Source organism: Podarcis raffonei, chromosome 2 (assembly GCF_027172205.1).
Source record: "Podarcis raffonei isolate rPodRaf1 chromosome 2, rPodRaf1.pri, whole genome shotgun sequence".
Classification (NCBI taxonomy): domain Eukaryota; kingdom Metazoa; phylum Chordata; class Lepidosauria; order Squamata; family Lacertidae; genus Podarcis; species Podarcis raffonei.
This window is the reverse complement of record NC_070603.1, coordinates 12,833,514-12,861,508: the sequence shown is the minus strand read 5'-3', so window position 1 is coordinate 12,861,508 and position 27,995 is coordinate 12,833,514. Positions and strand designations below refer to the sequence as shown.

At 48.0% G+C, this 27,995-nt stretch overlaps 1 protein-coding gene across 1 annotated transcript in view; it reads right to left on the bottom strand.

Annotated features, from left to right (window-relative positions):
• Positions 1-383: 383 nt before the first annotated feature.
• Positions 384-27,995, bottom strand: part of MAP3K12 (mitogen-activated protein kinase kinase kinase 12) — a 122,684-nt gene continuing 95,072 nt past the window's right edge. Inside the window, exons 3-14 of the mRNA XM_053374166.1 lie at positions 25,516-25,699; positions 23,794-23,985; positions 22,468-22,626; positions 19,927-20,085; positions 18,291-18,399; positions 15,662-15,771; positions 13,522-13,638; positions 11,511-11,648; positions 7,839-8,394; positions 6,438-6,508; positions 3,957-4,230; positions 384-1,334 (exon numbers count right to left, since the gene is read on the bottom strand). Of these exons, the coding sequence (XP_053230141.1) occupies positions 1,236-1,334; positions 3,957-4,230; positions 6,438-6,508; positions 7,839-8,394; positions 11,511-11,648; positions 13,522-13,638; positions 15,662-15,771; positions 18,291-18,399; positions 19,927-20,085; positions 22,468-22,626; positions 23,794-23,985; positions 25,516-25,699 (2,168 nt within the window). The 3' untranslated portion in view covers positions 384-1,235. The remainder of the gene's footprint in view (positions 1,335-3,956; positions 4,231-6,437; positions 6,509-7,838; positions 8,395-11,510; positions 11,649-13,521; positions 13,639-15,661; positions 15,772-18,290; positions 18,400-19,926; positions 20,086-22,467; positions 22,627-23,793; positions 23,986-25,515; positions 25,700-27,995) is intronic.

The following is a 27,995-nucleotide window of genomic DNA, read 5'->3' as shown; positions in this document are numbered from 1 at the left end:
CAAACGTGAAAGGAGAGGGACATATTTCTCCAAACCAGGACCTTCACCTGAGAAACCAAGAGGAAAGGGGATTCTTCCTCGCCGGGGTACGCTCAACAGACTCCCCTTCCCCCCTTTTTAAGCGTTAAAAGGCTTTCGCCAGAATCGAGCGTTGGGATCGGAAATCCCAATTCCTGCCTTGTCCGTCCGTGCGCACGATCTCTCTATCTCTCGCTTCCCTCCCCGCTCCCCCCCCCCGTTACACAGACCCATCTGACAGAGACACGTGTTAAGTGCAAATGTAAACATTTCTCGTTATAAATTAAAAAATAAATAAATTACTTGAAAAGTGCAGTGCATGTTGGTGCCAGCAGGGGAGAAATGGAGCATGTTCCCCCCCCCCATTGGAATGGGCCACATCAAGAGTGTGTGTGTGTGTTCGTGTGTGTGTGTCCGTGTGTGTGTGTGTGTACACATATATACAGTATGGGAGGGAGGGAGGAAGGAAGGAAGGACTGTTGGAAGAGAAGAGGGCTTGTTGCGCTCAGGCTTTGGTTGTTACTTTCGGGGAGGGCTATATTGGGGGCAAGGGGAAGGAAAACAACCTATTCCCAAGCTCTGGGTAGGGGGAGGTTTCCGTGCTGACTGTGGCCCAAACATGCATTGAGTCCAGATCAGAAACAGTCTGGCACCTGGAATGTGCCTGGTCCAGCTAAGATGTTTGAGCCTTGCCAGTGCGCCGAGAGCTCCTTGCCACTTCCTTTGGTAGAAGAACGCACCATTCCCCAGCCCGGGTCTTCTCTCTCTGCCCACGGGCCCATCGCTTACTCCCTGGGCCTGGTTAGAGCTTGTTGGTCCTCAGCCAGGGCCCACAATGTCCAGGACTCATGAGGCAGCAGAACAGAAGGGATTGACTCTGCTTTCTGTGTGTATCGAAGGCCTCTCCTGCTTAGTTGCGGGGCCGACGGCTGCAGGGTTTGCGTGTCCGTTTGTTCCACGTCTCCAGCTGCCCCAAGTGAAAACTGCAAGCCCCGGTGGCAGGGAAGGGGCCCTCGACCCCACAACCAGTCCAGAAGAAGGCAGGGACGGGACGCAGGGATGAGGCGCACTGGCTCTCCTTCCAGAGATTATGAGATATATAGATTTATATAGAGCTTTTATAGATTATTTATATAAATATCTGGGGAGGTGGTCGTGGTGCAGGGAAGGGCCAGGGGTCTGTACAACCTGGGGAAGGAAAAGCCAAACGGGTGCAATCACAAACTGGGCATGTCCTGAAGTCTCTGCATCTCCCCGCTGCCTGAATGGTCCAGTTCGGCACTGTCGCAGTCCGAATCTTCGTAGGCAGCAGCGTCCTGGAAGGAGAGGGAGAGTGTGAGGAAATCGGGGTATGTGGAGAAATAATACCCAATAATATAATAATAATAATTTATTATTTATACCCAGCCCACCTGGCTGGGTTTCCCCAGCCCCTCTGGGTGGCTCCCAACAAAATACTAAAAACACGATAAAACATCAAACATTAAAAACTCCCCTATACAGGGCTGCCTTCAGAGGTCTTCTAAAAGTCAGATACAGTGGTACCTCTGGTTACAAATGCTTCTGGTTATGAACGCTTCAGGTTACGATCTCTGCTATCCCAGGACGCGAATGGAAATCGTGCGCAGTGGGAGGCCCCATTAGCAAAAGTGTGCCTCAGGATAAGAACGGTTTCAGCTTAAGAACGGCCTCCGGAACGAATTAAGTTCGTAACCAGAGGTACCATTGTAGTTGTTTATTTCCTTGGCATCTGAAGGGAGGGCGTTCCACAGGGCGGGTGCCACTACCAAGAAGGCCCTCTGGTTCCCTGTAACTTCGCTTCTTGCAGTGAGGGAACCGCCAGAAGGCCCTCGGCACTGGATCTCAGTGTCCGGTCTGAACGATGGGGGTGGAGACGCTCCTTCAGGTATACAGGACCGAGGCCGTTTAGGGCTTTAAAGGTCAGCAACAACACTTTGAATTCTGCTCAGAAATGTACTGGGAGCCAATGTAGGTCTTTCAAGACCGGTGTTATATGGCGACCACTCCCACTCACCAGTCCAGCTGCCGCATTCTGGATTAATTGTAGTTTCCAAGTCACCTTCAAAGGTAGCCCCATGTAGAGCGCAGTGCAGTCCAAGTGGGAGATAACTAGAGCATGCACCACTCCGGCGAGACAGTCTGCGGGCAGGTAGGGTCTCAGCTTGCATACCAGGTGGAGCTGGTAGACAGCTGCCCTGGACACGGAATTGACCTGCGCCTCCATGGACAGCTGTGAGCCCAAAATGACTCCCAGTCTGCGCACCTGGTCCTTCAGGGGCACAGTTACCCCATTCAGGACCAGGGAGTCCTCCACACCCGCCCGCCCCGTTTCCCCAAAACAGTACTTCTGCCTTGTCAGGATTCAACCTCAATCTGTTAGCCGCCATCCATCCTCCAACCGCCTCCAGATACTCATACAGGACCTTCAATTCCTTCACTGGTTCTGATTTAAAAGAGAGGTAGAGCTGGGTATCATCTGCCTACTGATGAACACCCAGCATGAGGCTACCTGTGGCCCTGAATTGGGCTGCAAGGAAGAAGCTTTAACCAATGCTCTGCTGGATCAGGCCCGTCCCTCACCTAGTCCAGCATCCTGTTCTTACAGTGGCCAACCAGATGTCTGAGGAAAGAACGCAAGCAGGACATCATTGCAGCAACACTCCCCTCAATCTGGTAGCCACTGATAGACTTATCCTCCTTGAATGTATTTAATCCTCTTTCAAAATGGCCATCGTTGCCCCTTGTGGACATGAGTTCCACAGCTTAACTATGCCCTGCATGAAGAAGTTTTTGTCTGTCCTGAATCTCCCGACATTCAGCTTCACCGGATGTTCAAACGTTGCTGTGAGAGAGGGAGGAAACCTTTTTCTGCCCACTTCCATCATACCAGTGCAGACTCATCATTAAAGCTGGGATGGGGGACCTGGGACCTTCCAGATGCGACTGGACCACGGCTCCCACTGTCCCTAGTGAGTGAGCCCAGGGCTGACGTGATTTGCAGCCCAGCAACCTCGATGCGGGTGGCGCTGTGGGTTAAACCACAGAGCCTAGGACTGGCCGATCAGAAGGTCGGCAGTTCGAATCCCCGCGACGGGGTGAGCTCCCGTTTCTCGGTCCCTGCTCCTGCCAACCTAGCAGTTCGAAAGCACATCAAAGTGCAAGTAGATAAATAGGTACCACTCCGGCGGGAAGGTAAACGGCGTTTCCATGCGCTGCTCTGGTTCACCAGAAGTGGCTTAGTCATGCTGGCCACATGACCCGGAAGCTGTACGCCAGCTCCCTTGGCCAGTAAAGTGAGATGAACGCCGCAACCCCAGAGTCAGCCACGACTGGACCTAATGGTCAGGGGTCCCTTTACCTTTACCTTTAACTTTGAGAGGGCAGCAGAATCCTTTAAAGCAAATATTCCACACCCAGAAAAATGAAAAAGCTAATCCTGCATGTGAACCACATTTAGGTTCCTTCTGCTAGGCACAGGGAAGGGCAAAGGGTTTGTCAGGGAGAGGGGTTGAACGCTGGCAATCTCACTCGGTTCTCTTTCTGGCTTGGGAACTTTTTCCAAAGAGGCGGCCCTCCTATGCAGCTTGAAATTTAATGATGTAAAAATAAAATAGTGAGCCAATCCACTCACAAGGCTGAATTCTGTCCGCTTCCACGTTTGCTGATGGTGCAGTCTTATGCACATTAACAACAGACCAGAAGCCACCAAAACCAGTAGGTGCAGGAACAGGCAAAGGCCTTCAGGGCTGCAGGTAACCTACATTTTGGGCTTTCCTGCACCAGTAAAAGTGACCTCGCAGCCTTCTCAAAGCTCCTGCATCGCCCAGGTTCACCACCAGGGGGAAACCCACAGGAAAAACAAAGTCCCGGCAGCTGAAATGGATGCCAGCACCCTGCCATTCTCGCACTGCACCCACCTCTCCAGGGTTCTGCTCTGCACTGAGCTGGCGTTTGACAAGCTGGATGGCCGCCTCCTTTTCGGACAGCCCGTCCGAGTGCCCCAGGATGTCGTCGTCCGAGCGCTCGGCATCCAGGCGTTCGTCTGTGTTGGTGCTGGCCACATCTGGCGTGCCGCCGCTGTGGGATGCTGTGGTGCCCTCGCTGGCAGTGCCCTCCTCGCCGTCCCCATCGGAGAAGTTCTCGGAGCTGAAAGTGGAGAGCGACTGCCGCTTGCTCATCGCTTGAGGCCACCTGGGTCAGGAGAGAGAGAGAGAGAAAATATGAAGCCCTCTGGCAACATGGACCCATCATGTGTGGCAATGGGGGTGCCAGGCTAGTCAACCTCACTGGCCTCCAACTCAGCCACCGTGGCCAGGGCCAGATTTAGGTTTGATGAGGCCCTGAGCTACTGAAGGTAATGTGGCCCTTTATATGTCCAGCCGTCCTTTGTCAACTACAAATTGTCGCTTTTTTGTGTGTTGAATATATGCTATACAGTCATACCTCGGGTTACAGATGCTTCAAGTTGCGCGATTCCGGGTTGTGCACCGCGCCAAACCTGGAAGTACCAGAACGGGTTGCTTCTGAGTTTCGGTGCTTGCACAAAGCGCTAAATTGCGCTTTGTGCATGTGCAGAAGTGCAGAATCGCGACCCGCGCAGACGCGGCGCTGCAGGTTGTGGACGCTGCGGGTTGCGAACGTGCTTCCTGCACGGATCACGTTCGCAACCTGTGCGCCCACTGTCTGATAATTTATGGACCCAATAGGTATCTCAAGCCATTTGCACATAACAAATAGGAGCCTACACAACACAAAACAACATTGCTGTATGTAGGTTTTGGGGTTTTTTTTAACCTTATATTTTGGAAATGGACATCCAGGTTTTTTTTCCTTAAAAATTTTTTGGGGCTCCCAAGAGAGTGGGGCCCTAAGTTATAGCTTGTTTAGCTTATACGTAAATCCGGCACTGACCGTGGCCCATGCTGGAGTCCCGCAAAATGTGGAGGGTACCATGTTGGCTACATCCCTGAGCTATGGGATGGCTACACCCAGGGAATGTGTGTCTGCATTAAGGAATGGTTTCCTGGTTGTCTAAGCGGTTTGCCCGTTGAACAGACTGCCTTGGAAGATGCAGGTCATCCAATTTTAAAACGGACTAATGAGTATTATACATAGGTAAAAGAGGATTTCCTCTACAGTATTCAATTTTTTTGAGGAAAGGTTATAATCGTGTATAAAAGTCAGAATAGAAATTGGAACAGTGGCACCTCATGTTACATACTTAATCCGTTCCGGAGGTCTGTTCGTAACAGGAAACCGCTCGTAACATGAGGTCCACTTTCGCTAATGGCGCCTCCCGCTGCTGCCACACTGCCAGAGCGCAACTTCTGCTCGCAACCTGGGGCAAAGTTCGCAACAAGGGGCATCTACTTCCGGTTAGCGGAGCGCGTAACCCGCAGCGTTCGTAAGGGGGACGGTACGTAACACGAGGTACCACTGTACTTGTTCATGCAATGTGAAGGGAGATGGGATGAGTGGATTTTGAAATGAAAATTGGAAAAGATATTGTACTTGGGACAGCAACGAGGGGAGGAAATGAATCGATTTATAGTGGTACCTCAGTTTTTGAATGTAACCTGTTCTGGAAGACCATTCGACTTCTGAAACGTTTGAAAACTGAAGTATTAATTTCCGAAAGCATTTACATCTGGAAAACTCAATAGAGAAGCTGTGTGGCATGTTTGGCTTTCGAAAACCGACACAGTTCTGGGTTTTCAGCATTCGAAAGTTGAAATTTCGACGTCTGAGACGTTTGAAAACCGAGGTACCACTGTATTTCAGTCACTGACCAGAGTGCCAGAGGGAGGAAAAAAGAAAGAACATACGGAGGTGGAAAGTCAGCTTTTAAATTTGTATTAATTTGTTTTTTAAAAAAGAGGAAGGAAGGCGCAGGCCAACCATCAAAGCATTTTTCAGCAGATGCTGAACGGCCACTTCACCTATCAAGAACAATTCTCTCCAGCAGGGAACAGGCCCTCACAACCAGTGCACAACTGACAAGTGATTTCAGCTGAGGGTTGGGGAAGAATGGCCTTGTGGGCAAAACTCAATCCCTTGACTGACTTGTTATTGCATTGTAGGAGGTTGGACTAGATGACCCTTAGGGTCCCTTCCAACTCCACAACCTTATGATTCCAAGACTGGCTCCTGGGCCAGAGGTTCCCCCACCCCTGAGGTGCACTAATGACACAAAATAAATAAACAACAGGAGCCTGCCAGATGAGTCCAAAGCCAGTTGTGTGAAGACATTTCTTTCTCCTGTCCTGAATCAGCTTCATAGTAATGTCTGATCTACTGTTGCACAGAGATTGATTCTATTGTGTGTGTGTGTGGGGACTCGGGGCTAACCACCCCCATCTTCCACCAGTCGTACTGGGCTAACCCAGGCAAACACTCACCTTTGCCGGAGAGGGAGCTCAACTTCGCTGTCTACCTCGCCTTCCTCCTCCTCCGAGGAGACCCCGCGCTTCTGAGCCGAGAAGAAGAGAGAAAAAAGGAACTATGTCATGGCTAAAATGAGACTGGAGTAAACAAAACCCACCAACCTCCAAGATTCTTAAAAAAAACATATTCCACCATTTTCAGTGCTATTGCGGCAGGTAGACTGGTGACTGGGAGTGGCCACCGGGACCACATAACACCGGTCCTGAGAGATCTGCATTGGCTCCCAGTACATTTCTGAGCACAATTCAAAGTGTTGGTGCTGACCTTTAAAGCCCTAAAGGGCCTCGGCCTAGTAGACCTGAAGGAGCATCTTATTATTATTATTATTTGACCACTCCTTCTTTTGCTCTTGCCCCACCCACCACCCCCATCGTTCTGCCCGGACGCTGAGGTCCAGCGCTGAGGGCCTTCTGGCGGTTCCCTCATTGCAAGAAGTGAGGTTACAGGGAACCAGGCAGAGGGCCTTCTTGGTAGTGGCGCCCATGCTGTGGAACACCCTCCCGTGAAGGAAATAAGCAGCTATCCTATCTTTAAATGACATCTGAAGGCAGCCCTGTTTAGGGAAGTTTTTAATGTTTAGTGCTGTACTGTTTTTAACATTTGATTGGGAGCCGCCCAGAGTGGCTGGGGAGACTCAGCCAGACGGGCAGGGTATAAATAAATTATTATTATTATTATTATTATTATTATTATTATTATTATTATTATTATTGGATTTTGGGGCCGTGATCCAAACAGACATGCACGTGGCACTCAGAAACAGAGTTTGAATAGATGGCTGGCAGTGTTTCGAACCTCTCACCTGTGCATAGCTGTCAACGGTTCCCTTTTTTAAAGGGAAATTCCCTTATTCCAAATAGGATTCCTCGCAAGAAAAGGGAAAAGTTGACAGCTATGCACCTGTGCTTCACAGCCACAGCTCCAGCTGAGGCAGGGCAATCGCATGCACACAGCACCTACTTAAATGTGCGACTTCCCAGACAAGTAGATAAAAGATGTGCAAAAGTCAACTATGGTGGCCATATGGATGGAGAAGGGCTGGATTGAGCAAACAACCCTGTTGCCCGAAATGAATCAACAAGACTTTTTTAGGAGAAAAGCATCTACTTCTGTTAGGATTTCATTCTCCCGTTGCTTGGATCATGTGGTCCTTATTTACAGTCCACACTGCTGGGACTCAAATAAAATATTGGGCAGGGGGTAAGCCCCACCCTGCAGAATTGATCACAAAATGTGGTGTATGCACACCATTTGAATGGAAATGCCCACCAATTTTGGAAGGGGGCGAAGAGACCTCAGCCCCTAGGAACTGGCTCCTATGGAGGGAAGGAAGAGCGCCCCCTGCCCGGCCCTACCTGACTCCGGGTGACGGCTGCCCGATACAACATGGCGGCTGGCGTGAGGTGCTGGGATTGCGGTGCGGCCGCTGCCCGGCTGCCCCTGCCCTGCTCCCGCTCGGCTTCGTCTCCCGGCTGCAGCCTGGCCTTCCCTGGGGGGCCCACGGCGCCTTGTCGCGAAGAGGGTGACTCGGGGCTGCTGGAGCAGGGGACGGAGGCCGTGTCTTCGCTGGGCGTCTCGCTGCAGGGCTGCTCGGCTGGCGGGGATTCGGGGCCGGCCGCTCCCTTGCGGCCTTCGGCTCCCAGGGTGGTGGAGATGAGGTCGGGGCTGGAAGACGACATCTTGCGCAGCAGGAGGTCATGCTGGAGCCCCCTGAGGGCCGCGCAGGGCTCTAGGCGCTTGGCTCCCCCCGGATCAGCCAGCTCCCCACAGCTGCCTCGGGTGCTGACCTTGCGGTAGCGCGACTTTGCCCGGCGGCTGCGCCCGGGGGACGGGGGCCCTTTCTGGCACACGGGGATGGCGAGCTGGGGCAACGTGGGGTCCATGATCACCTCCGTCTTCAGAATGTCAGGCCTGTGGAAGAGAACAATTGTGGCATAATAATAATAATAATAATAATAATAATAATAATAATAATAATATATTATTTATACCCCACCCATCTGGCTGAGTTTCCCCAGCCACTCTGGGCGGCTTCCAATCAAGTGTTAAAAACAGTACAGCATTAAATATTAAAAACTTCCCTAAACAGGGCTGCCTTCAGATGTCTTTTAAAAAGAAGATAGCTGTTTATTTCCTTCACATCTGAAGGGAGGGCGTTCCACAGGGTGGGTGCCGCTACCGAGAAGGCCCTCTGTCTGGTTCCCTGTAACTTCGCTTCCCACAGTGAGGGAACCGCCAGAAGGCCCTCGGCGCTGGACCTCAGTGTCCGGGCTGAACGATGGGGGTGGAGACGCTCCTTCAGGTATACAGGACCGAGGCCATTTAGGGGTTTAAAGGGCAACACCAACACTTTGAATTGTGCTCGGAAACGTACTGGGAGCCAATGTAGGTCTTTCAAGACCTGTGTTATGTGGTCTCGGCAGCCATTCCCAGTCACCAGTCTAGCTGCCGCTTTCTGGATTAACTGCAGTTTCCGGGTCACCTTCAAAGGTAGCCCCACGTAGAGCGCATTGCAGTAGTCCAAGCGGGAGATAACTAGAGCATGCACCACTCTGGCAAGACAGTCCGCAGGCAGGTAGGGTCTCAGCCTGCACACCAGATGGAGCTGTTGGACCACAGTTGTTTCAGTTTGACCTTTTACAGCGGCAATGGGGAGCCTCGGCTTTGGGAGTTCAATTCTCCAGCCCTCTCTGTCTGCCCCTCAGGGTTCTCTGCAGGCCATACCCCATGCTGGCCCCTCTTTGCATCTCCCTTGGACTCTGATAATGCTGCCTTGCCTGAATGGAGGATGGTGTGTGTGTCTGTGTGCATAAAAACTTACCTCAAGGACCACCTCTCCCCATACAAACTGACCTGGACCCTGAGATCAACATCTGAGGCCCTTTATTGTGTGCCTCCTCCATGTGAGGTCCAGAGGGTGGCGAGGCCTTTTCCGTGGTGGCTCCCAGTTTGTGGATTGCTCTCCCCAGGGTGGCTTGCCTGGCACCTTCATTGCATATACAGTGGAACGTCGGCAATCAAACATCTCTGTTGACGCATGTTTCGGCTTTCGACGCCAAAAACCTGGAAGTAACTGCTTCAGTTTTTGAACAATTTTCAGAAGCTGAATGGGCCACATGGTTTCTGTTTTGAGTTTCCCTATTATATTGAGGCTTCCGCTTTCAGTTTTTGAACGTTGTGGAAGTCCAACGGTCTCCTGGAACGGATTATGTTCAAAAAACGAGGTTCCACTGTATTTAGATGCCAGGCAAAAACATTCCTCTTCAACCAGGCCTTTGGCTGATTAATATTCTACAACCTTTTAAAATGTGTCTGTAGGAAGGGGGTGTTATTGTTTTGCTGTTTTCTTTTACTTATTTTTATGTTTTTATCCTGTTTTATACTCTGCGAACTGAAGGGTGATCTATAAATCTAATACCCAACAATGCATGTGGCCCCCAGAAAGTTGCCTGGAAGGGAATCAGGCCTTTGGGGTGAAAAATTGTTCCCCGTGCTGTCAGCATCCCCTGTTGGGTCTTGTTTTGTTGTTCCTGGTTTGCTTTATTGATTTTCATGCTCTTTTACTGTCACTGATGTCATATTCCTCCAATAATTTTTACTGATTTTATATGCTACCTTTCCTTTCGGGAAGATACCAAGACCATTTGCAAGCAAATAAAAGCCAGCAAACAAAGGAACAAATAGAAAACTGATTATAAAAATATATAGCTACTCCTAATTAGAATACATAGTGAAACAGTTTCATCAAAACACCTGTAATTTTAAGCTGTATTTTAAGCCGTATTTTAATTAACTGTTTGTTTGTTTGTTGTTGTTGTTGTTGTTGTTGTTTTCTATTACATTTTATTGTAATTTATATTTGGTGTTAGCAGCCCTGAGCCCGGCCCTGGCCGCGAGGGCAGGGTATAAATAAAATATTATTATTATTATTATTATTATTATTATTATTATTATTATTATTATTATTAATAATACTAGTAATAATAATTAAGATCTATAATAAACAAGCCCATGAACCAGCATAATAGTTAAAACAGTTAAAAGAACAATTAAAGCGGGAGGTTCAAGTCAGGAGATCAGGGGAATGCTTGCTAAACAGGTGTGTCTTCAGGAACCGGCGGAATGCCAATACTGATGAGGCCTCTCACATTTCACATTTCCACAACAATGGTGCCACTAGAGAAAAAGCCTGCCAAGCCGATAGTTATCAGGTTGTAGCAAAATAACCAGTTCCATTTGTTGAGCTTAATGCACTGAAGCCGTGCTTCCTGGTCACTGGAAATTATTTCCTGCCTTCATTTGCGTTTTGAGATTCCACCAAATACTGACCATAAATTGCTTGTTTGGAAATCATAAGGGCTATAAGCTTGGTTTTATTTTTGGCAAACAACAAAAAGCAAGGACTTTCAGGTTCCTAGATTCTTCACCAGATGCCAGTCACATTTCGAGATCTGTGTATTGCATGCAACTGACATTGTAAAAAGCCCTTTGCATCAGGGCTTATTTTGAGGCCCTGCATTTTAGGAGCTTGGGTTGGAAAACCTTAAACACCATTAAGTGTACCCTATTCAAACATATGTTTGTGTACAGATATGTAGATGAAGAGACAGATTCTGCGCCCAGGAAAGCTGAATTCTGCAAGCTGAATAAATTATGCAAACTAAGCAAATATGCCTAATTTATTCTTCATTTTAAAAATACTATACATAATGTACGGGCATGTGGAGGAAGCCAGGAGCTATGCAACAGAAGCCACAACCACAGCAAAGCTTATTAAGCCATTCCTCTGACTTCTGAGATTGGACAAGGCATTGCCTACATGGTTTCAAATGCACCTATGTAACGATGAGGGCTAGAAGCTTGCTTGTTTTAAAGAAATAAAAGGAAGGAAGTTGAGATTCTTAGGGAGCTGAGTTGTGAACTACATCTGCACTCCCACAAAAACATGCCACGCAACACTGAAAGCGACAGAGACTCTTCATCAATCCCTCTCTCCTTCACAGGCCTTTTCCCCGGCCACTCCTCACCTCTTGCTGTGCGGAGAGAGTTTCTGAGGCACGTTCCTCTTCTTGATAAGCTTTTCCACGGTGTTGCCATGCAGGAGGCTGCGTGAAGGGTGGTGTTTAAAGAGCCCAGGGTACTTTTTCTCCAGGGCTTGCTCCCGCCTATGGATGGAGATGGAAAAAATTGAGAACGGCTGAGGACGGACTGCGCAGACACCTGACCGCTGGGTGGCATGGATCCTTTGGGGGGCAGGAAGGCAAGCTACAAATACTGTAAAGGGTTGTGCAATTAAAATACATCAACTACAGCAACCAACGATGCCCCAACTAAACACACATGCATACACATGTTATCCAAGTTTACAGGGAGGTTGTTACAGGGTTCCCTGGGACACAGGAAAATAGGAAGCTGCCTGACCAATTGTCCATGTATCTCAGAATTGTCTACTGAGATTGAATCCTGACAAGACAGAAGTACTGTTTCTGGGGGATGGGGCAGGTGGGTGTGGAGGGCACTCTGGTCCTGAATGGGGTAACTGTGCCCCTGAAGGACCAGGTGTGCAGCCCGGGAGTCATTTTGGACTCACAGCTGTCCATGGAGGCGCAGGTCAATTCTGTGTCCAGGGCAGCTGTCTACCAGCTCCATCTGGTACGCAGGCTGAGACCCTACCTGCCTGTGAACTGTCTCGCCAGAGTGGTGCATGCTCTGGTTATCTCCTGCTTGGACGACTGCAATGCGCTCTACCTTTGAAGTTGACCTGGAAACTACAACTAATCCGGAATGCGGCAGCCAGACTGGTGACTGGGAGTGGCCGTCGAGACCATATAACACTGGTCTTAAAAGACCTACATTGGCTCCCAGTACGTTTCCGAGCACAATTCAAAGTGTTGGTGCTGACCTTTAAAGCCCTCAATGGCCTCGGTCCAGTATACCTGAAGGAACATCTCCACTCCCATCATGCAACCCGGACACTGAGGTCCAGCGCCGAGGGCCTTCTGGCGGTTCCCTCACTGTGGGAAGCGAAGTTACAGGGAACCAGGCAGAGGGCCTTCTCGGTAGTGGCGCCTGCCCTGTTGAACACCCTCCCATCAGATGTCAAGGAAATAAACAACTATCTGACTTTTAGAAGACATCGGAAGGCAGCCCTGTATAGGGAAGTTTTTAACGCTTGACATTTTATCACATTCTTATTCTTATTCTTATTCTTATTATTCAGTTGGCATTTGCCCAGAGTGGCTGGGGAAACCCAGCCAGATGGGTGGGCTATAAAGAATAAATAATTATAATTTTAATTGTTACAGGGACACAGGGATTGTTACAGGGATTGTTCCCTGGGACACTGGGAAATAATGAGCTGCCTTGTACCTTGTACCCAGTCTGACCAATGGTCCATGTATCTCACTATTGTCTGCAATGACTCGCAGGGGCCCTCCAGGGTTCCAGACAGGGGTCTCTCCTGGTTCTACCTGGAAATGCCAGGAATCAAACCCGGGACATCTGGATGCAGGGTAGATGCCCCTCGCCATTGAGCTATGGCCCTTCTCAACTGGCTTTGCCCTGGCTCACACCTCATCCTCTTCCTGTATAGCCTCAAATGATGCTGTGGGAATCATTGGGCTTATGGGGGCAAAACCCGTCATGCTTCTCAGATTGGATAATGCTGCCGTCCTTCCTGGTCCAAGCTCTCTGGCATAGCAAGCCAGAAAAAGCTTGCCACCTAGAGGTCAGGAGCAGCCAGAGGCATCAGGATCCTTCCCCACTTCCTTTAGGGAACGGCTGCAGCTCAGTGGACTTTGGACTTTGTGTCCAATAGGACCAGGGGAGAGATCTCTGTCGGGAAACCTGGACAAAAAATTGGCCCGGTAAAAACCAGTTGCAATGTCTAGCACCCCTTGCAGCGGGATCCACCAGATGTTTCTGGGACTGCAGCTCCCATCATCCATTGGGCCCTGCTGGCTGGGGCTGATGGGAGTCCAACAGCACCCAGCAGGCCCCAGGTTTCCCTGTCCTGTTTTTGAGTTTCCGCCTTCTCACCGGAGCAGCTCCTTCTCCTTCAGCTCCAGCTGTAGCATGAGGGAGTTGAGCTCCATGTACAGGTTGTTGGCTCGCTCCAGCTTGCGCTCATAATGCTCCCGGATGTCCAAAGCATGTCTGGGGAGGGAGAGGAAAGCAGCTGTCAGGCATCCTATATGAACAGGCCCCGGGAGCCGTGTCTGAGCTCTGCTGCAGACGGGCTACTTTTCAGAATTGGCAGCAGTGGAGAATCCGCGACCAGAAAGAAGAGGAACGCCAAGAAGATTGGAATAAATTTAAAGACTATTTGAATAAATATTGTAATATTAAAGATATGTAACCACTTGAAAGAAACAATTAGGCCTAGGATTAAAATGGAATTAAATTTATAAATAAGAAAATGTACGATAAGGAAAGCTATGTAGATTAGGACTGTGATATGGTCTTTTGAAACACTGATATTGGAAACTGCTACATATAATTACTAAGAAATTCAGATGGAAGAGATTTGAGGAAGTCAAATACTATGTTTATGAAGATGGATGGTACTTAATTTTAATTAATTAAGTGGTAATATGTAGTATGTATCTTTCTTCTTTTTTCTCTTTTTCTCCTATTTTTTGTTTGTCTTTATTATTGTTAATCTCTTCTTTTTTATTATGTTTATCTACTGAAAATAATAAATATTATTTGAAAAAAAAGAATTGGCAGCAGTGACCCAAATGGCAAGGGGCACTGTCTCACTAATGCTGTCTGCGACGGGAGTGGATATACACGTTAAGAATAATAGTTTAATTCACACAAAAATGGAAAATGTGTATGTATTAAAAGTAAAGGGACCCCTGACCATTAGGTCCAGTCGTGACTGACTCTGAGGTTGCGGCGTTCATCTTGCTTTATTGGCCGAGGGAGCCGGCGTACAGCTTCTAGGTCATGTGGCCAACATGACTAAGCTGCTTCTGGTGAACCAGAGCAGCGCATGGAAAACACCATTTACCTTCCCGCCGGAGCGGTACCTATTTATCTACTTGCACTCTGACATGCTTTTGAACTGCTAGGTTGGCAGGAGAAGGACCGAGCAATGGGAGCTCACCCCGTCTCGGGGATTTGAACCGCCGACCTTCTGATCGGCAAGCCCTAGGCTCTGTGGTTTAACCCACAGCGCCACCCGCGTCCCTGTGTATGTATTAAGGAAGGTTTAAAATGGAAAATGGATAAATGTGTGTTGCTAAAACGGGGGGTTTTCCACAAGAGTTTTTCTAAAGGACTCTGAGCTCTTGCAGAGGTAATGATGAACTGTTCTCTGGTAGCTAACATGTGAGGGTTGTAACCTGGGATCATGTGAGGAGCGAGCAGCTTCCAGTCTTTGCCTCCCAAACTCAGTGGAATGAAGATGCAAAGTGGGTTGTCTCTCTGAACGCTACAGGGAAAACAATGCAAGTAAATGGGTCTCCAGAAGGGAGAGCAAACAGACTGGAGGCTGGAAAGCAGGCTGGAGAGAGAGAGAGAGAGAGAGAGAGAGAGAGAGAGAGAGAGAGAGAGAGAGAGACCTTTGTTTATAGGTCAGTTTGGATTATTTCATATTTTGTAAGATACTGTATGGATATTTTTGATGCTTTAATTCTGTTTTGAAGAAAGTCCTGCCAGTAAAAGTGTGAATCGCCTGGGCGGTGTTTCCTTTCCAAAGGAGTCAGTTCATATGCTTCCAGTCGCTTCAAACTGCTCAATATTTAATATCTGCAGCAATATAGAATATGCGCCACACTATTTATAAGCACCTGCTCCTAACAGGGGCAGTTGGGGTTCATCAGCCTGGGAAGGTAGCTCATCTAGGAGAAGGAAAACTCTGATCCTAAACCTCCACTGCTTTGCAGGAGAAGAAAAGGCTAAGACGTAAACCCTACAAAAATCTGGAGTGGAGCCCTAAGACAGTTGAATGGCGCCTTGTACGTCTTCTTCCAGCAACTCCTGCAGCCCAGCTGGTGGCCAATGTTTTGCTGTTTTCCTTTGGACCACATCAGTGAGGCCCAGGCCCACCCCAGAGGCACACTCCATTGTCTCTTGAGACAGATGCCGCCGCTGCCACTGCCACCAAGCTCTTGACAACAAGGAGGGAACCTTTTCAACCGTATCATTCCTTCTCCTATATCCATCACCTTACCTGAGTTCTTCTCGTCGCCGGTGGATCAGCTCCTCCTCCAAGCGGTGCAGACATGTCCCCTCTGACTTGATCTTTTCAAAATGCAGCTTCACTTCCTCCCTCCATTCAGCCTGGGGGGGAAAGAAGATACATAGATAAGCTTCTCTCCTGGATTCCGGACATAGACAGCTGAAACTAATGGAAAACAAGAAGCAACACGGCTTTGGTCTTCTGGCAGAGTTCGAATGCCTGAACAAGGAAACACTGCACTGTGTCCATGGGCAGAAAATAGGAACATGCATGCAACCCCCCCCCAATGCCCCCCCCCGCATGCCACTGGTTTCAGACGCATTGGCGAGGAGGGCTGCAATGCGTTTGTGTTGGTGCTATGTCGATGGACAGTCCTAGAATGTATTGTTTGATGGTCTTGCTGCCTGGTGTACTGAAACCGAAAGACGATAATAGTGCCTCACCAGGTCTACTCTATGCAACCTTAATATATGATCTTCAAATACCTCAAGGGCTGTCCCATGGAAGATGCAGCAAGCTAGTTTTCTCCTGCTCTGGAGGGTAGGACTCGAACTAATGGCTTCAAGTTACAAGAAAGGAGATTCCGACTAAATATCGGGAAGCACTTTCTGACAGTAAGAGCTGGTTCGACAGTGGAACGGTCTCCCTCTAGAGCAGCCTTTCTCAACCTGTGGGTCCCCAGATGTTGTTGAACTACAACTCCCATCACCCCTAGCTAGCAAGGCCAGAGCTCAGGGATGATGGGAGTTGTAGTCCAAGAACATCTGGGGACCACTGCTCTAGAGGTTGTGGACTCTCCTTGGGGGCTTTAAGCAGAGGCTGGATGGCTAAAGGTCTTGCTCTGCTTGAACCACATCAGTGAGGCTGTGGGGTCTTTTCATCTGGGCATCCCAAGACATCCACACATATTGCCCAGGCTTGTGCCCCAAGAGGTAACTGGTGCTACTAATGCAGCAATTTGGCACACTCCATTGCCTCTCGAGACAGACAGATATGCCCACAAGAATGGTGTAATGCAGGATGAAAGGTGATATAGACATTTAATAAATAAATGAATAAACTGTTGGGATCTTCCGTTCCACCTTAAGGGCAGACGTGTGGAATTGTTGTATGTCACGTGTCTGTTTACACTCCAGCACAGCTTGCTGGGAACTTCCGTTTGTGTATAGCTTTTGCTTTGGACACAAAGGGGATCGGACATGTTTTCCTTTTGTCCTGCTGTATGCTGAATAAACTGCTTCTAAACATGCTCACACAACTTCTCCTGCCACTTCTCTTGCGCTACGTTTACTCTGCTGGGTAGCGTGCCCTAGCTTCTCAATAACCTTCCAGGGCCTGCATGCTAAGATCAATTTTACCTTGGTCCAGTAGGCTAGTTTCTACATACACCTCTCTCAATCCCTTTTTCAGGCAAGCAAGAGGCATATTATCAAAGTTCAAGGACTTGTTCCAGCCAAGCAAGGGCTCAAGGAGAGGGCAATGCAGGGCCAATAAGGGCTGTGGCCTGGAGAGAGTCCCAACGCCAGTCAGAGAGGCCTCCATTGGCCCACGGGGCTGAGGTTCCCCCTCCCTGGTTAAGAGTGTCAGAGGCGGATCTGGCTTCAAACACAAATCCAGCTACGAAATTCAGCAAGTGACCCTGGGCCAGTGACCCAAACCTACACCTAACTTATCTCACAAGGCAAGGATAAGATGGAGGGGAGAATCCTGTACACTATCATGAATCTACGGAGGAATAACTATAGCAAATAAATAAAACAACACATAGGCTGGTGAGAAAGAGAGAGGAAAGCTCCGTAATAACCTCTATGAGGAAAATGGAGAGGAAGTGACTGTGACCCCTGTGATAGGAATTTTGAGGTCTTAGATATATGTTAAATGTTCATAAGTGTACCAACCAAGCACATACATAGATCAGCACTGGAAGACCGACCTGGAACCATTTTGATTTTCAAACTGTCCCAAACTGAGCAAATGTTTTCTCTGCAAGGTCAAAGGAAAATGGAAAAGCCTCCCCATTGTCTCTTTCCTCACAAATCCTGTCTTAAGGGCACATTTAAGATATGAATAGGGTGTGAGCCTGTGACCTGGCCCAGGAACTAAGTATTTATTGTTACAAAAGACTGGCCAGGCTACCCAGGCAATCCAATCAAGTAACCTGCCAGACAGGAGATAAACAACGACAGGAGAAAAACAACATTCAAATTTCTGTTTTAGACCGCCTTTTCTGTGATGTAGGTGTGATGTATCTGAGGGGTGATCTTAGGTTACACCACTTCTGTGATGTATGTATGATGTTTCTGGGGGTGGTCTTGATGTAGAGGGTGGCAATTTCAAAAGTCTTTATAAGGCCTTGCATGCCTTTTTTCTGGGTCCCTCCTCCTCTCTCCTGCGGGTGAGGGGAGCACCCTGTTGCAACAGATAATAAAGATCAAGCTTACTAGCTGCTTTGCTTCTCAATATTCTCTGGTTGGCCTCTGTTATCTTCTCCTACCAATAGGGAACCTGTGTAAGGACTCTATATGGGCTCTTGGATACCCCATAAGGGAAAAGGGCAATTTTTGTTTACAACAGCCCCCATGGTGAGCTGGAAGAAAGGCGCTGGCCCAAGAACACCCACCTGGGATTTGAAGTAGGTCTCTTGCGGTGTAGACAGCACATCGGCGGACGCAATATCAAGATGGAGCAGGATCTGGCGGAAGGAGGGCCGGTTCCGAGGTTTGCTGTTCCTGGATAGAGAGAAACAGATGTATGGAGCTGGTGTGGACATGAGCTAATGGTAAGCCTCTGCCCAGGCGGTTCTCCCTGAGTACTTGGTTGTATTTGATGGCACCCAGCATGCAATTGGTGTCCCTCCGTAGATGGAAGGCATTGGTCAGCAGAACCACTGCTCAGTAGGGCATCTGCTTTCCTGGAGAAGGTCATTTCCCCCCAAATTTGCTGCTCATTTCTGGGTCCCCATCAGGGAATTTTGTGCAGCACAGGTTAATAGGTACATCTTTAAAATAAAAATAAATGCTTCCTATTTTTTGCTAAAATTGACGGATTTAATAAGGCATAAGTAAAAAAATTTAATTCAGAAACAATGGAAATGTTTAAATGATTATTTATACAAGCAGGGCTCAAATACGAAAGTTTGGTTGTATCTAGACTAACCTTGTGAAGACTACAGAGAACATAAAGATTTGATTGATTATGAAAGAATCTAAGGAAGGGAAATGATTGAAGAACAGATGTAAATGCGAGCAAGATAACTAAGAGTCATGTGGTGGAATGCGGTGGAAGTATTTTAAAATATTTTAACTAAGATTTATATCTTGCAGTATTTGGAGCAAGAATTTGGTAATATTCCAGGTTATGAAAAATTTTTCTTTAGTTTCTTTATATCTTTTATTTTTCCTTTCCTTTTATTATTTTTATTAGTTTTCATTTTGGAAAATATGTATATAAGTGTGTTTACAGTGTTATGTATTGTTCTTTGTTTTTCTTTGTTTAACTTCTATTTTTTGAAAAATCTAATAAATAAATAAATAAATAAATAAATAAAATGCCTCCAGTGATATTCTGATCGCTGCATATCTGAAGTAAATATATATGGAGGAAGATTCTCCTCCAATCCTCCCCATGGCCAGATGTTGTCCTTCTTGTGTGAAGTGTGTGCCACACAGTTCTGGCAGTGGGACGGAAATGTTTCCACATGACACACTGGCAAACATTTGACAACACAACACGTGATAATAAAAAATTATTATTTATACCCTACCCATCTGGCCGGGTTTCCCCAGCCACTCTGGGCGGCTCCCAAACAGAATATTAAAAACACGATAAAACATCAAACGTTAAAAACTGCCGTAAACAGGGCTGCCTTCAGATGTCTTCTAAAAGTCAGGTAATTGTTTATTTCCTTGACATCTGATGGGAGGGCGTTCCACAGGGCAGGCGCCACCACCAAGAAGGCCCTCTGCCTGGTTCCCTGTAACCTCACTTCTCGCAGGGAGGGAACTGCCAGAAGGCCCTCGGAGCTGGATCTCAGTGTTCAAGCACGATCCTGCCCAAACAGAATCTCGCAGAGCACAACGGCACACAAGTGCCTTTCGTTGGCCTACCAGTGTGTCTCCAAAAATGACTTAGCTGTGTATAATATTCAGTGATTTGGGTGGGGAGAGTCACACATCTAGGTTCCAGGTTCTCACTCCTGATGCAGAGAGAGGCGTCTGGGCTCTTTTCCTCTCTTTTTTTACATCTCATGGACTTACCAGCACTGTCTCAGCAGGATCTTGAAACCGTCAGGACAGCTGGTGGGTACAGGGAGGTGGAGGCTGTTGCTGCCCACCCCCCAGATGATGGCAGAGGAGTCCACATCCTTGTAAGGGATCTCTCCCGTCAGCAACTCCCAGAGGACGACTCCAAAGGACCTGTGGTGGGGAAATTAAATCTCAGGACCCATCTGGCATGTAGCAACTGACTGCATTCTGCTCCCATTTTCACAAAACTCTGCAGCAGTTTCCCATCTCTTTCATTTCTTACAGCAGGCTTGTCCAACTTCCAGGAGACGGTGATCTACTCCCACTATAAAAAAACTGGCAGTGATCTACCCACTGACCAAAGTTGTTGAGCTTCTTTTAGAAAGTTGTTTAGAAAGTCTAAGTTGCAGTCACAAAATTAAAAGATGCCTGCTTCTTAGGAGAAAAGCAATGACAAACCTAGACAACATCCTAAAAAGCAGAGACATCACCTTGCCAGCAAAGGTCCGTATAGTTAAAGCTATGGTTTTCCCAGTAGTGATGTATGGAAGTGAGAGCTGGACCATAAAGGCGGCTGATTGCCGAAGAATTTATGCTTTTGGTGCTGGAGGAGACTCTTTTGGTGCTGGAGGAGACTCTTGAGAGTCCCATGGACTGCAAGAAGATCAAACCTCTCCATTCTGAAGGAAATCAGCCCTGAGTGCTCACTGGAAGGACAGATCCTGAAGCTGAGGCTCCAGTACTTTGGCCACCTCATGAGAAGAGAAGACTCCCTGGAAAAGACCCTGATGTTGGGAACAATGGAGGGCACAAGGAGACGGGGATGACAGAGGACGAGATGGTTGGACAGTGTTCTCGAAGCTACTAACATGAGTTTGACCAAACTGCCGGAGGCAGTGGAAGACAGGAGTGCCTGGCGTGCTCTGGTCCATGGGGTCACGAAGAGTCGGACACGACTAAATGACTAAACAACAACAAAGTTGTTGAGCTTTTTTGGGGTGGGTGGGAGGGGTCTACCTGTTGGCCATCCCAGGATAGAGAACGTAGAAAACCCTCACACCTTCCTCTGCCTTCCTCCCTCTTCTTCCAGTCTAATTTTGTGTGGTAGAATCATCTAGCATTTTAATTCTGCTCTTCCGCAATAAGTTACCCAAAATAAATAGAGAAGTTAGTACGTAAATTAACTGAGAAATGATATTTCCCCACGATATCATGTGGTGATTCTTTCTTCCAATGGCCCCTGAAAAGGGTGAGGTGTGGTATTTTGACCAAACCAGGTAGATTATTCCCCCCGCCCCCGCCGAGCAGTTGTTATGCCCCCTGGCTGCTTGAGAGGGAGAGGCCAGACAGCAAGACCCCTTCCATCAGCCATGCTGGTCAGGTCTGTCTGCCATTCAGCTCCCCTCCCTTCACAAAAATGCCTCTCTACTGATTAGAGTCAACTCTATTGATTTCCCCACTTGCATTCCCATTCTGTATCTCATCTGTTAAATTGCAGGCCGTTGTTGTTGTTTAACATCCTGGTTTTTCTGCCTAGCAGAAAAATTGGTTATATAAATGTCAATCAATAAATGTTCGGGTTCTTCTTCTTTTTAAATGCCTATATTTATTGTTTGCTATAGCAAAATAACATAAAGACAATTCCTGCCTGCACAGATGCCATCTAAATATGGCAGCCGTGGGGAGCAGGAAGTGTTCAGCACAGATTGCCAATTTCTGGACTATGTGCAATGTAGATGTGTACTGTATATTTTTGAAGGAGGATGCTAGAATATGTAAATTCAAGGGTGTCTTTGCCCATATGGAACATGAACACATATGCATGATGCACACAGATCTGAAGGCTCAGCTCTGTATCACATATTATCTGGACTTTTGGTTGATGGGGACATGTTCCAGAACGTGGATGTGGAAGCTGGAATCCTCCAGATATTGTTGGACTTCAGCTACCAGCAGCCCCAGCCAGAATGGCCAACATTCAAAGATGGACAGGAGTCTGGAGGGCCTCTGGGTCTCTGCCCCTGTTCTGGATCCTTCCCTGTCACGGTGGCTACCCTCTGTGACGGGAGATTTTCCTCCTCAGTTTGGCACTTGGGGTGTGACCTGAAATTTTAAATCCTCTTGTTCCACTCTTGGAAGCAGTTCCATTCAATGGTCCCCATCTTCCTTCCTTGTATTTTATTCTTTGCATTGGATTTTAATCGCCTCACAATGATTCAATTAAACTGCATTCACACCCAACGAGCTCAAGCCAGAGCACATGGCTCCCCCAACCCCTGTCCATGTTTATACCTTCACAACAAGCCTGTGAGGTAGGTTAGGCTGAGAGGTAGTGAGTGGCCCAAGGTCACCAACAAGCTTGATGGATGAGGGAGGATTTCTCCCGGTCCTGTTGCAGAGGGTTGGGGACTGCTGAGAAAGTCTCCATTTCCATGATGGCTGCCTTCACATTTCTGTATGTGTGTGTGTGTGTTTGTGTTCTTGTGGCCTACTGAGCCCTGATCCCTCCCTCTTCCCACACCTCCCCTCCTCTGAGCAGGCCCATCTCCTCACCAGATGTCAACCTTCTCAGAGACAGGCTCATTCCGAATGACTTCTGGGGCCATCCAGGCCACCGTTCCGGCGAAGGACATCTTGGTGCTCTTGTCGCTGAGCTCTTTGGAGGTGCCAAAGTCAGAGATCTTCACCACATCATCGTAAGTGATCAACATGCTATTGGGTGGGTGGGGAAGGGAGAGCAGAGAAGAAGCATGAGGCATTGCAGGAAAATAAGAAAGAGAAGTCATGCTCTCAGCAGTCAGCAGGGGGAGCACAGCAAGAGGATAACTTCCTTTCTAATGAAGCGAGAAGCATTCTGGTTCTAGACTGCTCCTCCACATGGGGCTGGACTAGATGACCCCCGGGTCCCTTCCAACTCTACAATTCAATGGTTCTATGCTCTAGAGTCTAGACAAAGAATCTGGATTACCTTGCTGGTAATTTGGCAGGGAGGCAGAATACATACTGCCCCTTGCAACCGTGACATGTTGAAAGTCCTAGTCCTATTGCCACTTTAAAAGCAGTGCTGATTCTGACCTGGTACCCTAATCCCATCTTGTGATCACTAGGGCTGGGCGATATATTGCTATATCAACCAAAACTGATTTGAAGTCCGTGTCGTGATATTGCTTGCAGAGGTTTTGACCTGGCGATATATCACATATTACGATGTGCTTGTGCATGCTATGCAAAAATCACGATGTGGGGAAAACTATTAAGCCAGCCAATGGCTCTACCTAGGTACATAGCTCAGTCAGACTGTCCTTCCCCTTATTTCAGACATTGTGATGTATCAATATATCACGATGTTTAGCACGATGTTAAAAACCAGATATTGCCCAGCCCTCCTGTTCACTTTTACATAGTTTCATCCTTATTTCATACATTGTGATATACAGTGGTGCCTCGGGTTAAGTACTTAATTTGTTCCAGAGGTGCGTTCTTAACCTGAAACTGTTCTTAACCTGAAGCACCACTTTAGCTAATAGGGCCTCCCGCTGCCGCCGCACCGCCAGAGCAAGATTTCTGTTCTCATCCTGAAACAAAGTTCTTAACCTGAGGTACTATTTCTGGGTTAGTGGAGTCTGTAACCTGAAGTGTATGTAACCTGAGTATCGGTATATCGCAATGTTTAGTTGGTGATGTATTGCAATGCCGAAAACCTCTCCCCCCCCCCCTCTTTCTTGGCGATCACTCGTGGCCGAGTCAGATGGTCTTCCATGAACGCAGTCTTAGCGGTGTGTCCGTAAAACCAGATATCACCCAGCCCTAATGCTCACTGTCCCCTGGTAAATCCCAGCCACATCTCCCCGCTGTAAGTTTGCCCCCTCCCCTTCTTACTTGGGTGACTTGAGGTCGCGGTGGATGATCTTATGCAGGTGCAGATAATTCATGCCGCCGGCAATGCCCATGGACCAGTCGACCAGCAGCGAGGGGGTGACCTTGCGCCCGGCACGCAGCACTTCATACAGCTGTCCCTGGGCACAGAACTCCATGATGATGCAGTAGCAGGGGGCCTGGGTGCAAACACCCCTAAGAGAAAGGAAGAAGCACAGGGCATGTTAGAGGCCAGCAGGAACACGCAGTTAAGCAGTGCTCAGCATAACACGGAGAAGGGATACAGAATTCTGTAAGCTTTATCACAGGACTGGGGCATTGCTTCCGGTCCAAGGGCCGTATTTCCTTGTGTAAACCTCTTGGGGGCCGCAGGCCAGTGGTGGGTGGGGCCAGAAGCAAAAGAAGGAGTGGTCAAAGGCAAAAGTGGGTGGGCCAACAGATGCAACTTTTACCTTCATATGGCAGACAGAGTCTCCTTCATTGGAGATTTTAAAGCAGAGTTTGGATGGCCATCTATCAGGGTTATTTAGCTGTGATTTCTGCATTGCATGGGTTGGACTAGATCACCCTTACTGTTCCTTCCAGCTACAATTCTATGATATTCCTGTCATGCAGAAGTCAAAGGGTGGCCCTAAAGCCCTAAACAACCTCGGCCCAGTATACCTGACGGAGCGTCTCCACTCCCATCATTCAGCCCGGACACTGAGGTCCAGTCCCGAGGGCCTTCTGGCGGTTCCCTCACTATGAGAAGTGAAGTTACAGGGAACAAGGCAGAAGGCCTGCTCGGTAGTGGCACCCGCCCTGTGGAATGCCCTCCCATCAGATGTCAAGGAAATAAGCAACTATCTGAATTTTAGAAGACATCTGAAGGCAGCCCTGTTTAGGGAAGTTTTAATGTTTGATGTTTTATTGTGTTTTTAATATTCTGTTGTAAGCTGGCCAGAGTGGCTGGGGAGGCTTGGCCAGATGAGTGGGGTATAAGTAAAACAACAACAATAAACCTAAGCCTTACTCAGAGCAGACCTAATGAAATCAAGGGACCTAACATATTCTGTCCTGCTTTTAATGTATATTGTTTTATGTATATTCTCTCTCTCTCTCTCTCTCTCTTTGTGTGTATATATATATATATATATATATATATATATATATATATATATATATTTTACTGTATATTGTTGTATATAAAAAAATTAAAAAAATTGTCCAGTAGCACCTTAGAGACCAACTAAGTTTGTTCTTGATATAAGCTTTTGTGTACATGCACACTTCTTCAGATACACACTTCTTCAGAAGTGCATGCACACAAAAGCTTATACCAAGAACAAACTTAGTTGGTCTCTAAGGTGCTACTGGACATTTTATTTTTTAATATATTTCGACTGCGTCAGACCAACACGGCTACCTACCTGAATGTATATTGTTGTGTAATGCTCTGATATTGTATGACAGGGCAGTAGCAAACACTTTCATAAACACTCTTCATATAAATTCTCTGGTGGGCACCAAGTTGCAGAGGCTGAACCGAGCACACACACAGTTAGCTATATGCTCTCATGGGAAAGATGGCTTGTGCCCAGCACAGGTGAGCAGGTGAACAACTCAGCAGGAGGAGGGTCTATTGCTTGGAAAAGGCAATGTCCACACCACACTTGGGCACTGTCCTCCTGGAAGCCGGCAGGTCACCCCCAACAAGGCGCCCCATCACCCAGACCCCACACTCACTTGAAGGTGATGATGTTGGGGTGCTTCAGTTTCCGCAGGTGCTTGATGTCTGTCTCCTTGAGGTCTCGCACCTTCTTGACGGCCACCTCCTCCCCATGGAAGCGTCCCAGGAAGACAGCGCCTTGGGCCCCACTGCCCACCCACTGCAGGTCCATGATCTCTTCGAAGGGCACCTCCCAGGGGTCTGCATTTGGGAGGGAGAGAAGGTGGCTGTCGACAACCGTTCAAGGGAAGGAGAAGGAGAAGGAGGAGGAGGAGGGAGGCAGACTCTACCAGCATGGAAGGGAATCACTCCTTCCGCCAAGATCACAGGGCTTGAGGGAGACGTAACCCTCACGTAGGAATCACGAAAGCAAGCGTGTATTAGAAGGGCAAACGGAAACACGGCAGAGACGTAACATTCAGTATTCTGAGAATCTCAGCTCTTGGTTAAAAAAAAATACTCAAACCGAATTTCTATCCCTCATGGCAGTGAAGATAGCTTGAAAGTGTGAGGCCAATGTGTAGGGAAATTGAAGAAGCGCTCTCTCTCTCTCTCTCTCTCTCTCTGTGTGTGTGTGCGCGCGCGAGGGAGGGAGGGAGGGATTTCCAGGGCTGAAGGGAAGGGCAGAAGGTCCCAGGTTCAATCCTTGATATCCCCAGGTAGGGCTGGGAATGTCTCCTTCCTGAAACCATGGTGAGCAATTGCTGGTCAGTGTTGACAATTCTGAGCTAGAAGGACCAACAGTCTGTAGAGCAGGTTCCTATGTCCCTGTGATGGAGCGCTGCCTGGTCCAACACATTTTGGCACCTGTGTCGAACCACAACATGGTGCCCGTCCACCCTGCCAAGGAACAGTTCCCTACATCAGGAACAAAGGAGGAATAAATATCTACATGGGGATCTGCTGCCCCTGTGGATCCTGCCCCCTGAGGTGGTCACCACCCCTTGCCTCATGGGCCAATGCTCCTCACAGCTCTTTGCTTCTCCCCAGGCAGTTGCCCCTGCCCACATCATGGGGCCATTTAAATCCCAGCCATGCATGAACTGGTCACAGAAAGGTAGTTCCAGTGTAGTTGGGGGAGCATAAGAAAAAGGACCAGAGGGAGGGAAACGTGGGACATGATTCTGCATTTTGAGCCTGAAAATTGTCCAGACCCATCCACATGTTTTCAAAGGAGGAGGAAGTACAGTGGTACCTTGGTTCTCAAACTTAATCCATTCTGGGAATCCGTTCAACTCCCGAAACCATTCAAAAACAAAGTCGCGGCTTCCGATTGGCAGCAGGAGCTTCCTGCACTCAAGCGGAAGCCGCGTCGGACTTTCGGCTTCCAAAAAACGTTCGCAAACCAGAACACTTACTTCTGGGTTTGTGGCATTCGGGAGCTGATTTGTTTGGGAGCCAAGCCATTTAAGTACCAAGTTACCACTGTATGTAAGAGGCATTCAGTTGTAACAGCTGGAGATACCTGTCCTATTTGTTTCAGAAGACCACAGGTGAGAGAAAATGGGCTGATGACCCCTTGTGTATGAACACACACGCCAGCATCGTAATAAAAGGATGGTCCACATTCACTTGGATGGTGTGAGGTCTTCAACAGGTGAAATGTTCAACACCCACCCTACTTTTTAGTCCTTAGGGCTGCCAGCTCACAAAGCTGCAAGGCCAGGGGAGGCCACAACTGGCAGACTCTAGAGCAGGGGGAGCCAATGGGAAGAAAACTGAGAGGCAAGGAAAGGTAAGCCTTTGCTTGGGGGATTCTGTAAGGGGACCCCCATACGCCTCTTCTGTCTATAAGCTGCAGGGCAGTACTTTCCCCGGATGTAGTGGTGTAGTTCAGCAGTAGATCATCTGATCTGCATGCAAAAGGTCCCAGATTTAAACCCCAGCATCTTCAGGTAGGGTTGAGAGAGAACCCAGTCTGAAAAACTAGCAAGCATCTGCCACTCATTGTATGCCTGAGCTAGACTGACCAATGGCCTGACTCAGTATGAGGCAGCTTAATCCCAATGAGTGACATCAGCAGCCATTCATCCAATCCTGTTCCTCACCTTACATCTATTTGCATGGTAAGCAATCAACGCACCTCACTGTAAGGAAAGGGTTAAGCTGCCCTGCTTAACAAGCCTGGAGTATTGAGAATGAATTCAAGTAAGCAACACCTACCACAATTACCGTCTGGGACGGAAAAATCTCCCCGCGGGATTTGTAACAAAACCCATCTTGGCAGGTGCACGCACCCAATCTATATTACAATGGTTAGGTACACGCTGCTAGAGGATGTTCCTTCTCCCTGCAGTTCTTTGTATTTGCAGGTTAACTGGAGCAGCTCACATTAAATAAACAGTTATTTAAGTGAAGGCTTCGGTGGTCGAAAACAGCACTTTGACTTGGGCCCAGAAGCAAACTGGCAAATAGTGCAGATCTTTTCAGGAGAGAAGTATGCAATGCGACCCCTTTGGCTAGAAAACATTAAGAGTCTAATGGCTGCGTTCTGGAT